Raw genomic sequence first — 13,199 nt, forward strand, 5'->3', positions numbered from 1 at the left:
CCTTAAGACACCTACTGACTTGGCCCCAGCCCTAAGGACCTGTCTCCAGCTTCAAAGACCCTGCAAAAGACAACGCCTGTCCTGCAGCCAGCGACTCCCAGAATCAGAGGAAGACTGCCTGCCCTTTGACAAAGCCCAGAGACTCCAGAGGCAAGCTGATCTGTCCTCAAGAAACCTACACAAAGGACACTGGTGCCCTCTGGAACTGTGAGTCTTGCCCACTCTGCACCCGGCGTGTCCAGGTAGCTCACCGATCCAAAACAGGTTCCCCAGCGATCGTGACCTCAAGCCTAGTGTTGGCTGACCCCTCCTGGACTCCATAACAACGCCTGCAGCGTGAATCTAGAGGCTCCCTCTGACCGTGACCAGCTCCGATAAGAAGAATCTGACGTCTAAGGACATACCTGCACCTAAAGACTCTGTGCTTTGATGAGCTGAACAGCCAGTGCCCTACGGCTCCCTACATCTCTACTTACCTCTGCTGCCACAGGTCTCAGTTTGTTTGAAGCAAGTTCTCCACTGAAAACCATTGGTCGCCAATGCTAGATTTGCACCCTGCCGCCACTGTGCCGCTGGTGGTGTGTTTGGTGCTTCTTCGTGGTTCCCCCTCCCTGTGCTTGCTCCAAGCCCCTGCAACCGATTTGCCTACTTGCAAGCAGTGTGGTTTCAAGCGCCGCCCTGTTTCCATTGAAGCGCATTGAGTCCAGCTCCGAATTTAACCTCTGCTTCCGGCCTCCCCTTTGCCGCTGGTGGTGCAGACTTTGTTCTTGCCTAAACCTTGTCTCTGCTGATCCTAGTCCCTGAAGACTGGAAATGTAAGTTGGGTACTTAACTGTAAAACCAAAACCGCATTGTTGTGTTCCTCCATATGACAATCATTAACTGTTCAAAAATTGCTCTGTCGGCTTTTAAAAGAATCAAGTATTTTTCCTGAAAAACGTGCTTACCTTTTTGTGAAGACCTTGGTCTTACAATAAAATTTGAACAAAGCTTATTTTTCTAAAATTGGTATCTATCTCCTTTTTGAGTCGTGTGTCCCTTATTGGTCTGTCTGTGCAATAAATGTCTTGCACTCCTCTGTTAGGCCCAAAGCTGCTTGCCCACACTACCACTAATAGAGCACTTTGGGTTTACATTGAGCCCTGTACACTTCTGGAGAATCTCTTGACTCTGTGCACGGTATAACTACCTAGTGGTATACATATACAGAGTCAGCTTCGTGCAGGCACTTAGCAGCGACTTGCGTGACTGTTCTTCAGGACTTAAGGTAAGTATGGGGCAAGGTCCAAGGCAGCATCAACAGGTCACCTCAGTCAGCTCTGGGGGCAAAGGTGTAATTCAGCGGCGGGTGCCCTGTTTAAATCGATGAGAAACAGACTGATCACAAAGAGGCTGCATGCAGGGACTGGGAGACCAGTCCATTCGAAACCACCAGAGACCTTCGATCTTGAGATGCACGGGTACATAGGCACACCGCTGGTCCAATGGAACTCTGGCTGGAGGTAGTTTCTCCAGCGAGGTCACAATATGGGATGCACTTGCGGTTGTAGAGGAACCTGCAAAAACAGGCTGCTGGTAGGGACTGGGGGACCAGTCCAGCCAAACGCAAAGGTGGGACCAGCTCTAGAGTACATTTCTCCCCAGGCTAAGGGGGTTGTGTGCAGTGGTGCTTCTTAGTGTCTGGGTTACGTGGTACAAGGCTCGTGATTCCTGCTGTCTGGTAAAAGCTGCTGCTGGGAACTAGGGGGTCAGCCCGGTGGAGCCCAAGGGCATGGACTCAACTCTTGAGGGTCTCTGTACCTCAAGGGCACTGTCCGTTCACTGCAACTCAGGCTGGGGGGCTAGTGTGCAGTGCTGTTTAGTCTGGCAGGGTTGCACTGACAGAGGCTCTCGTGCCAGTCCTTTGGTACCTGCAAACGTGCAGGGAAGCAACTATGTTCCAAGGGAGATGTCGCTGGCCAGGTGAAGTCGTGGGTCACTATTCCACAGATTTTGGAGGTGACACCGCTTTCTGGACGAGCTGGGTTTGTGCAGTTAGGTACGGCAGGCAGGCTTACAGGGTTGGCACCAAGTCAGTCGCTGCTCCACAGTTCTCACGCTGTGGCCTCTTTGTCCTTCTTTAGGCAGACAAATCTATGTTCCTGGTGTCAGCGGCCACCTAAATACTAAATTTAGGGGGAGTTAAGGGGAGTGAGGGGTAGTAGCCAATGGGATACTTACCCTGGGGTCACTACAGCCCCCTAGAGGACCACTTCCTGTGGGGAGTGGGTATCACCCTGTCCCAAAGTTCCTAATTCCACCACACTCAAGATGGTGGAATTCTTTCATGTTCACTTCAGGCTGTCACGCTAGGGGAGTGACTAGCTTGGAGCAACACACCTTCATGCATAGCAAATTCCCCACCTGTCCTGGTGCCAAATGGATCTCAGGGCAAGGGGTAGCATCTCTCCGGTCTGGATGAAGCCAGGCTTGCATATCAAAGGCAGTGTGCACTTAGAAGCTCCCTGCTTTACTAGCCATCCTATGGAGGAGTTTTTAAACACCTCTGCCAGAGCAGGCATTGTTTCTGACCTCTTTGAGTGGGGCTCTCAAGTTTCTAGGGGGTCAGAAACTCGTCTGTGGTGGCAGCCTGGACCGGGCCAGGCAGCCAGCACACCAGAGGACTAGTAGGCTTCAGGGGGTACCTCTAAGGTACCCTCTGTGTGCTAGTATTAATAAATCCATTGCTGGAATCCGTGTGGGCTTATTTATACAAGGTGTTTGACACCAAACATCTTATTTTTCAGTAAAGCCATTATGTAGCTGGGGAACTCGTTTTTACCAGTGCTGAGTACATGTGAGAAAGCGCCATCTTTCTTGCATGGTATGCCCCCACGTTTTGCTGAATTGCTGACTGTACTTTGACTAAGTGTGTCCTGGACTCCTGCCAATCAGGGACCCAGGGCCTATGTTCCTTCCCTAAAACCCAAATTGGCAAACCCTGGCCACATGTCAGCCCCTGGTAAATGGTACCCTAGGTACCCAGGGCCTTGTGACCAGGGAAGGCCTCTAAGGGCTGCAGCACTTATTGTGCCACCCTTAGAAGCCCTGTACCCTAACACACACTGCCCTTGCAGGCTGAGTGTCTGGGTACAAGACAAAACCAAGAGTCGACATTGGCCCACATCCCTGTGTGCCATGCCCACCACCTACACTGCCTTGGCATACATCAGCCACCCCTCTAGCTGAGTGCCCTATGCCAGTGGTGTGGGCACAGGAGCATGAGCCCTGTGCCCCTACAGTACCCAGGTCCATTCCTGAGCACTGTAAGTGCAGTGCTGCCATTTAAGAGTATATGGTGCTGAGAGCTCGTCAAACACGAACTCCACAGCACCATAATGGCAACACTGAAGACTGAGAAGTTTGGTATCAAACTTCTCAGCACATTAAACCCGCACTGATGCCAGTGTGGGATTTAATGTACAAAGCACTATAGAGGGCATCTTAAACCCTGCCCCTGAAACCTAACCTACAATCCATGTCTTGTCTGAGAGGCTGCCACACAGCAGACTTGTTGCTGGACCCCTGGGTGGAGAGCCCCTGCTCTCCTGGGCCTGCAACAATGCACATCCTGGGTGAGGTGCTAGGTCTCCTCCCCCAGGATGGGCAGGGGGAAGCTTCAAAGGCATGCTGCCTTTGTGAGCTTCTCCAGGCCACTTGCTGTACCAGCATCTGGCCCCCACTGGTTCTGACCCCCACTCTGGCGGGAAGACTTGTCGGAAACCCCAAGTAAGGACCGGGGATGTGCAAGCCTCTGCCAACCCCACCCCTCAGGTGGGGGAGGCGAGGTGAAGCACATATCCGGGCTCTCGCCATCTTGAAGATGGGAAGCCCTGCCCAATCAGGACTAGGCTACTGCCCCCCTCCCACAGGATAGTGGCAGGATAGGGGGTGTACCCACCCAGGGCAGGGACCCATTGGTCCCTGGCCTTTACCTACCTGTAACGCCTCTAAATCTAGTATTTAGGGGCACCCTGAACCTTCCTTCCTCAGATTCCGAAAAAGCAAAAAAGAACAAGAAGAAACAAGACCTGCCGTGCAGCTGCTAAGAAGAGGAAGACACCAACTGCTTTGGCCCCAGCCCTACCGGCCTGTCGACCCTCGAACCTGCTTCTGCTAAATTCGGGCACCTCCTGTGGCCAGCAACCTCACAAACCCCGGAGGACCTGGCTATCTTGTGAATCTGAGCATCTGGGACTCCCATGAGCAGTGGCTCTGCTCAAAGCAAGTTTCTGACCCCTGGCATGAGCCCGGAACTGCGAACCCTGCACACTCTGCACCCGCCAAGCCTGGCCTGTGCCGGGGTGGACGAAGACCCCAAGGACTCTTGGTGCCCAGCACTGACCCTGAAAAGTACTCACAACCGTACTTACCACTAACCCAATTTTCCTCCAAAAGAAATCCTTGACTGTTTTTCTGTGAAATTTCTTCTAAAAGTGTCGATTTTTGCAAACTACAAATATTCTTTAAAAATCGTACCAACTGTGAAAACGTAATTACTTACCTGTTTTAGATAGAGGTCCCAGTACTAAGCCTAGGAGCCCAGCCCTGGATTACAAAAGTAACGAGAACATACTTTACCCGTAACTTGAATTTTCTTCCATAGGGAACCATTGACTGTTTTTCTATGAAATTTCTTCTGTCAACTTTTAAAATAGCAAAATATTGCTTAAAAATCACAACAGAAACTAAAACGAATTTACTCACTTGTTTCCAAGAACTGTCTCAGGTTTTAATCTAGGATCCAGTCCTGGAGTTAGAAAAGTAATCCTGAAAGTAATCAAGTGCAAATAACTTAAAACTCACATTGAACTCAATGTATTATTGTGTTTGAAATTGTGTTGCCTATTGCAACTACCTGTAACTATTGCCTGCAAAAGTAAATTGCATATTGCAAAAGTATTTAACTAAAGCATCTCATTCTGAGAAAGTATATTTTGATACCTATTGTTGTTTCTAAAATAAAACAACCATATATTTTTTATATAAACCATTGGCCTAAAGTTCAGTTCTTGAGTGTGTGAGACCATGTGCTGACTGAGTGTGTACAACAAATGCTTTACACTGTCCTCTGATACTGCCTTACTGCTTGACCAAGCTACCATTTTAGAGAGTAAGGTTATATCTAACTTTAACCTCTGCCAAACCTCTGGGGGCTGTGGACTCTGTACACGCTGTACCTATTTGGGAACGGTATATACAGAGCCACTTTCTCACAGTACATACCTCAAGATGGCTTCCCTGCTCAATTGTAATATCCAACAATGGAGTTAGACATTACAGGGGCATATTATCTGCTCATGCAGATATGTCCTCACATGTACTGTAATGCACCCTGCCTTAGGGATCCAAGGCCTGCAGTAGGGCTGATTATAGCCCATGCAGTGTTTTTGGCATCGCACACAGGAATGTGCCATGTCATGTTTTCAAACAGGGTTTGCACAATGTCACTCAGCCTGCAATTGCAGTCTGTGTCTAATTTGTGTGTGGGTCCCTTAGGGTGGCATAAGATATGCTTCAGTCCTAAAGGACCCTCTTTAGTACTCATGCCCTAGGTACCATTTACTAATCGGACATCACTTTTTTTTTAAAGGATTGAGCACTAGCACTGAGGTCTGTTAGCAGTCCTCAGTGCACTGCCAGTCGATAATCGGCATCTAGCAGCTACAAAGGGGCAAAAAGTGGGTGGAGAACTGCAACAAAAATCCAGTTTCCTACACTGTCTACTAAAGATCTCATGTGGATCATACCAAAACCTTAAAGAGGTCATGGAACCAACCCACTGACTAGCATTCAATGTCTTGCTTGTCACTCTCATATCCTTCCTTATTCTATGGATTTCCTTTGTCTTGTGTTTTTCTTTTCTCTAAAGAAAAGTTTCTTTATTCTCTTTTTGATTGTATGATGCCTAGCATTCCATTGCTTTTTAGATAACTACTTTCTTCGTTTTCCTTCTACACTCCATGAGGGCAAGTTTCTGAATAGTGGATAGCAGCACATAATGATAGCTATAACCCACAATGATAGCTATAACCCACCCCAACCCAGGATTGTCAATTGCTTCCCCACCCACTCATGGATTTTCGTTTTTAATCTATATTCCTCACTCTAGCCCAATCTCTGTTGCTGTCTTGCCCACTCACAGCTGCTTCTTACGAACCTGCTTCTCCCATCCGATCCTGTTTCTCCCCTCCGATCCTGTTTCTCCCCCCCGATCTTGTTTCTCCCCCATCTCTCGTCTTGTCAATAAAATTTACTTTTGTGGGATAGCATATTTTTCTCCTCTTCATAGTTTTTTTTATCATTGGCAGGAATGCAAGACCTTTTAGCAGTGCCCATGATGCTTTTTGTTAGTTCTGAGGCTGTCTAGAAAACTGAGGAAAAATCATTGCAAAGCATGTTTCTAGGGAGGTCCCTCTACTGAGGGGGACAGCAGTTATTATTTACCAGCCCTATGTTATGGGTTTGAGGTAAGGTCAATTAACAGCCTCTAAAGCCTACAGCAGAAGGTAGTGTGGACATTGATATCGACCACCAGTGCTCCCCTTTACCCCAAGACTATCTGATAGGTCAGTATAGCTTGCAGGATGTCTGAGTAGCGCACTGACTGTTGGTTGGATTCACCACTGCATTTTCCCGGTGCTGAGGTTGTACTTTAAAACACTGTATCATGTCTGTTAACCTGGAAGCGTGCAACTATCTTTTTTCCTGTCAAACTGCTACTGCCTGGTGAAAACCCTGACCTCTAGTAAATGCCTCAGGTCATAGAGTGCTTGATTGACGCAATATTGCTCTATGAAATTAGTGACCCACTAACTTCACGAAGTACAGAATGATAAACTTCGGCTAGATGTTTCTTTTCATCCACTTCATTTCCTTCTCACCTTTTACTTCTCCTTTTTCTACCCTTCAAGTTGGTTTAGCTTCTTAAAGGAATGTCTTCATTCAATAATGTTTCATCATTGCCTAATGGGTATAAACATGGTCATGGTGGTGGCTTCCGAGATATTTTGTTTTGCTAATGGTGCTGGTAAAAGGTGCGCTGTAGATATAAAAAAAAGACTTTCTGTGAGAAAGTGCCATCTTTCTTGCATGGTAGGCCCCCACTTTTTGCTGAATGTACTTTGACTGAGTGTGCCCTGGACTCCTGCCAATCAGGTGCCCAGGGCCTATGTTCCTTCCCTAAAACAAACCAAACCCAAATTGGCAAACCCTGGCCACATGTCAGCCCCTGGTAAATGGTACCCTAGGTACCCAGGGCTTTGTGACCAGGGAAGGCCTCTAAGAGCTGCAGCACTCCTTGTGCCACCCTTAGAGGCCCTGTACCCTTACACACACACACACTGCCTTTGCAGGCTGAGTGTTTGGGTGCAAGACAAAAACAAAGTCGACATGGCACACATCCCTGTGTGCCATGCCCCATCACCTACACTGCCATGGCATACATCAGTCACCCCTCTAGCTGGGTGCCTTATGCCAATGGTGTGGGCACAGGAGCAAGAGCCCTGTTCCCCTACAGTGCCCAGGTCCATTCCTGAGCCCTGTAAGTGCAGTGCTGCCATTTAAGAGTACATGGTGCTGAGAGCTCGTCAAACACTAGCTCCACAGCACCATAATGGCAACACTAAAGACTGAGAAGTTTGGTATCAAACTTCTCTGCACATTAAACCCACACTGATGCCAGTGTGGGATTTAATGTACCCAGCACCCCAGAGGGCTTCTTAGAGGTGCCCCCTTAAACCTAACCTACAATCCACGTCTGCTCTGAGGCTGCCTAGGCTGCCACCCAGCAGACATGTTGCTGGATCCCTGGGTATGAGCGCCCCTGCTCTCCTGGTCCTGCAACAATACACATCCTGGGCGAGGTGCTAAATCTCCTCCCCCAGGATGGGCAGGGGGAAGCTTCAAAGGCATGCCGCCTCTGTGAGCTTCCCCAGGCCCCTGCAACCCCCCACTCTGGCGGGGAGCTTTGGCCGGAAACCCCAAATAAGGACAGGGGATGGGCCAGCCTGCCAACCCCACCCCTCAGGTGGGGGAGGCGAGGTGAAGCACATCTCCGGGCTCTCACCATCTTGAATATGGGGAGCCCTACCCTATCAGGACTAGGCTACTGCCCTCCCACAGGAGAGAGGCAGGATAGGGGGTGTACCCACCCCAGGACGGGGACCCATTGGTCCCTGCCCTTCACCTACCTGTAACGCCCCTAAATCTAGTATTTAGGGGCACCCTGAACCTACCTTCCCTAGATTCCAGATTCAAAACTACAAAGAGCAAGAAGAAAGAAGACCTGCCCTGCAGCTGCTGAAAAGAGGAAGACACCAACTGCTTTGGCCCCAGCCCTACCGGCCTGTCGACCCTAAAAACCTGCTCCTGCTCCAACCCGGCATCTCTTGTGGCCAGAAACCTCACCAACCCTGGAGGACCTGGCTACCTTTTGGCTCTAAGCCCCTGGGACTCCCATGAGTAGAGGCTCTACTCAAAACCTAACTCTAATCCCTGGCAGCAGCCCGGAACCGCGAAACCAGCACACACTGCACCAGCCAAGCCTGGCCAGTGCCGGAGTGAACAAAGACCCTGAGGACGACCCCACTGCGACTGTGACCCTGAGTCCGGCACCCAAGGACCTCCCTCGACACTCCTGAAGAAGCCTGCAGCCTCAGAACAAGGTGCCCCCCCAACCGCGATCAACAGAGGGTAAGATTTCCCGACACCAAAAGGCACCCCTGCACACGGCGCCCCACGGCCCCCTGTGCCCAATCCCGGGGTACCTACCTATCCTCCAACTACCCAACTTACCTCTCGAAGTGGTGGTGGCACCTGAAGAGTCCTCGTCCCCGAGCTCGCAGTCTTTTTCTAAACCGGAGATTTCCAATTGAAATCCATTGAGCGCCCGAAGGCTCAAAAACACTCTGCACCCAGCCGCCTGAGTGGCCCTGGCAGTGAAAACTCTACACCTACCTACTTCCCCACTTGTCCTGAGTAAGTGACCAGGAGTCCAGCTTCCACAGCCGCGTGGCTTGCCAGTCAGCAGCCACCAACCAAGGCCCCCCTATCCCTCATAGGATAACATTGGGCCTAACTCTCTCTGCACCCGGCCGCCCTAGAGCCGCTGAGGGTGAAACAACTGTACCTACCTGACCCTGGGGGACCCCTGAGTCTATGCCCAGAACCTCAACTCTGCCAGTCGAGTACATACCCTTAAACCGCAAACTCTATTTTCCTCATAGGCTAACATTGACTGGCTTTTTCCTGAAATTTCTTCTAAGTGTGGACTTTTCAAATCTTAAAATATTCAACAAAAATCAGCCGAGAAACGAAATTACTCACCTGCTCTTAGGTGAGCTCCCAGTGCTGGATCTTGGTGCCCAGCACTGACTCTGAAAAATACTTACAACTGTACTTACCCTTAACTCCATTTTCTTCCATAGGAAACCATTAACTGTTTTTCTGTGAAATTTCTTTTAAGTGTCGATTTCTGCAATCTTTAAATATTCTTCAAAAATCGTATAATATCTGAAAACGTAATTACTTACCTGTTTTGGATAAAGGTCCCAGTACTGAGTCTAGGCACCAAGTACTGGATTACAAAAGTAACGAGAACCTACTGTACCTGTAACCTGAATTTTCTTCCATAGGGAATCATTGACTGTTTTCTTTGAAATATTTTTTAAGTGTCAACTTTTAAAATAGTTAAATATTGTTTAAAAATCATTACAGTAATTAAGTCGACTTTCATCACTTGATTCTGAGTCTAAGATCTAGTCCTGGAATTCCAAAAGTAATCTAAAAAGTAATCTGTTACAAATAACCTGAATTTACCATTGAGCTCAATGCATTGTTGTGTTTAAAAATAGAGTTGCCTACTGCAACCACTTGTAACTGTTTACAAAAGTCTATTGCCTATTGCAAAAGTATTTATATGAAACGTCTCATACTGAGAAAGTATATTTTAAATCCAAGTGTTGCTTCTAAAATAAAACAAGCATATATTTTTTATATTTAAACCATTGGCCTAGAGTTCAGTTATTGAGTGTGTGATACCATTTGCTGACTGAGTGTGTACAACAAATGCTTTACACTGTCCTCTGATACTGCCTTACTGGTCGACCAAGCTACCACTTTAGAGAGTAAGGTTATATCTAACTTTAACCTCTGTCAAACCCTTGGGGACTGTGGACTCTGTACACCCTGTACCCATTAAGGAACAGTATATACAGAGCCACTTTCTCACACTTTCCTATATTATTGGTGGGAGGGATGATGCAGTGTAATTGGGCATCTTCACCTGGGTCAGCAAAGACTCCATGACCAGCCTTGTAAATAATCCTTTAACTGTCCATGCCAGTTGTAAACATTATGCCAGTTCTTGGGACATTAGGCAAGGCTAGTTTGAGTACTTCAATCAATGGACTTTTATATCTTTGCTCTCAAAATGAGAGCAGTGCCATGCCATATATTGCATTACAGTGAAACCCCCAGGGAGACACTTGCCTCTCATAAATCAGAGTAAAAGGACAAAACATGTCTGGGGACCCAACAGGTAACCCTTTCTCGATGCAGAGCTTGTGCCATTAAAGCTGTGTGCTCACTGCAGCACATTTGGTGTACTCAAGAGGCAGGGCTAAGTTTCTTGTCATTTATATATTTTGCCTTATCCAATTCATATACTTGACGGTAGCTTAGGATTATTTTCATTCATCAAAAGTAGTGCTCATTACAGCAATGGTTGGAGCCATGCCCTACACCCACGGTACTACTTGCTCTGTCTCATTTTGCCTGTCCGGCCTCTCTACATTAGCTTAACTCTGGTATGCTCTGAATCCTAGTGGATGCTGCGCAACTTCAAAATGTATGTTTTCCCTTTTGTACACAGGTGCGGCAGTGCTACTGTGGACCCTGCCTCCATGAACAGACTCAGCTACATGAGGAACCGATGCAGGTAACTTGTTTTCTTTCACTGACCATATGCATATGATTTCTAGGAATAACACTAGAATTGAATGTAGTTGAGAATGGATGACACTGAATTTGTGATGGTCCTATAGATTTGAAAACGAACCTCAAAATGATGGAAACCCGAAGTACAGTGTCACCTGATTATCGTTTGACAAAATAATTACCCTTGTAAAAAGTTAAGATCTTTGTCTTTTGGAGACAAGTTGAGAATTTTCAAAGTTCAAAAAGCTTAATACCATCCCATTCAAGAGAAATAACAGTTTTGCTCCATCACCTCCCACATTAAAAAGAATGAATCCCTTAAGGCATAGTATTTAAACTGATACAACCAAAAGAACGGAAAGAGGCCTGAGAGGATTAAGATGTAGCTCTTTCAAATCATCAGGTTTTATTCAGGGAAGGAGACTTTTATGCACTTAGAGTAGAGGGAAAATGTAAGGGGAATTGTGGTGAAGGAATGTTACTTACATCTATTCGTAACGTATAGTGCCGTAGATTCATATGCTTAGCATACTCCTGCCATCTAGTGTTGGACTCAGGTCATTTGCAAGTTGTTTTTCGCGAAGAAGTCTTTTGAATCACAAGGTAATGGGACTCGTCCTATAGTCTGTATTGTTCATCGGCTTCTTTGTTAGATTTTGTCTCGGCTCATTTTGTAAGCTTAGGACAGGGGTAGTTTAGTGACAGAAAAGGATGAGCATGCGAATGAAGCTAAAGTGAATACGTCAGCCAGTAGCTTCCAGGGAGGAGGGTGGGTGTATATAAATCTTCGGCACTGCACGCTGCGGATAGATGCTTACATGGTAAGTAACATATTCCATTTGATGCATGTGCTGGCCATAGATACATATGCTTAGCATAGAATGTAAAGCAGTTCTCACAAAAGCGGTGGTTAGTTAATGGTTGATGTAGATTTTTGAAAAAGTGTTCGTAATACAGCTTGACCCACTCTAGATTGTTGATTTTCTAAGACATCAGAACAATAGTGTTTTGTGAATGTATGTGGGTTATTCCATGTAGCTGCTTTACAGATATCAGCTAATGAGATGTTTCCTAGAAAATCCTTTGAGGCTCTGGTTGTTGCATGTGGAGGGAGCTTGTTGAGCTACAGATAGCGATCGCTTTGTGATAGCAAGTTTGAATACATCTTACTATCACTCTTGTGATTCCAGCTTTGGAGATAGGGGAACCTTTTTGGGGCTTTGAAAACACACAAAAAAGTTGTGTTTTGCGAAAACGCTTAGTCCTCTTGATGTAATACATTAATGCTCTTTTAACATCCAGGGTGTGTAGAGCTCTTTCTGCTACTGAATCTGGTTTAGGAAAGAATTCTGGTAGTTCCATTTTTTGATTCACATGGAATGTGGAAACAACTTTAGGGAATTTATTTATTTGGATAGATTTGGAAGAAAGGTTTTTCGAAAGTGAGCGCTGGAAGTTTGTTTATTCACCAGAGAGATGTGATAGGTGCTAAGAATGCTACTTTCCATGTGAGGAACTGTAAATCGCATTAATGCAGCGGTTCAAATGGTGGTCCCATGATAGTGAGAACAGTATTTGGGTTCCAGACTGATGTTGGTGGTATAGAAGGTGGAGTGACTCTTTTGTATTCCTTCCATTAATGCGTTGATTACTGGAATTTTAAAGAGCGAAATGTTGTCTGTTTTGCATGTAAGCGGTAAGAGCTGCGAAGTGTAGTCTAATAGAGGTATATGTAAGGCCTCCTTGTTTTAAATGAAATAGATAAACAAGACCTGGCACTGTTGGTGAGAGTGGTTGGATTTGATTAACTAAGCACTAATGGACAAATCTCTTCCATTTAGCTGCATAACAGGCTTGCGTGGTTGGCCTGCAAACTTGTTTTAGAATGTTCATGCATTCTTATGATCTACTGAGGTGTTCAAAGTCTAAGACCTCAGGAGCCAAATTGCCAGATTGAGTTGATTTGGATGTATGACCATTCCCTGTTCATGAGTTGGAAGATGTGGCTATAGAGGCAGTTTCTCGTGTGCCATGACCGACAGTTGTAGCAGGGAAAGCCATCCCCATACTGCTGTTAAATGTTGAGGGGGAAGCATTGAGGGTCACTGTTTAGTGAGAGTGGTCTCTTTGGAGGCAGATCCTTGTCCTCTATGTTTGTAGTGTGACCTATAGTTTGTCCCTTTGGTGTATTGGGACTGGTTGGAACCTTGCTGCTTTTGCAC

At 46.7% G+C, this 13,199-nt stretch overlaps 1 protein-coding gene across 2 annotated transcripts in view; it reads left to right on the forward strand.

Annotated features, from left to right (window-relative positions):
• ARNT (aryl hydrocarbon receptor nuclear translocator) overlaps positions 1-13,199 on the forward strand; it is a 124,729-nt gene that overhangs the window by 50,261 nt on the left and 61,269 nt on the right. For both annotated transcript variants that reach the window (XM_085638857.1, XM_085638858.1), the window contains exon 8: positions 10,913-10,978. In XM_085638857.1, the coding sequence (XP_085494983.1) occupies positions 10,913-10,978 (66 nt within the window). The remainder of the gene's footprint in view (positions 1-10,912; positions 10,979-13,199) is intronic.

This window comes from Triturus cristatus, chromosome 12, assembly GCF_964204655.1.
Source record: "Triturus cristatus chromosome 12, aTriCri1.1, whole genome shotgun sequence".
Taxonomy (NCBI): domain Eukaryota; kingdom Metazoa; phylum Chordata; class Amphibia; order Caudata; family Salamandridae; genus Triturus; species Triturus cristatus.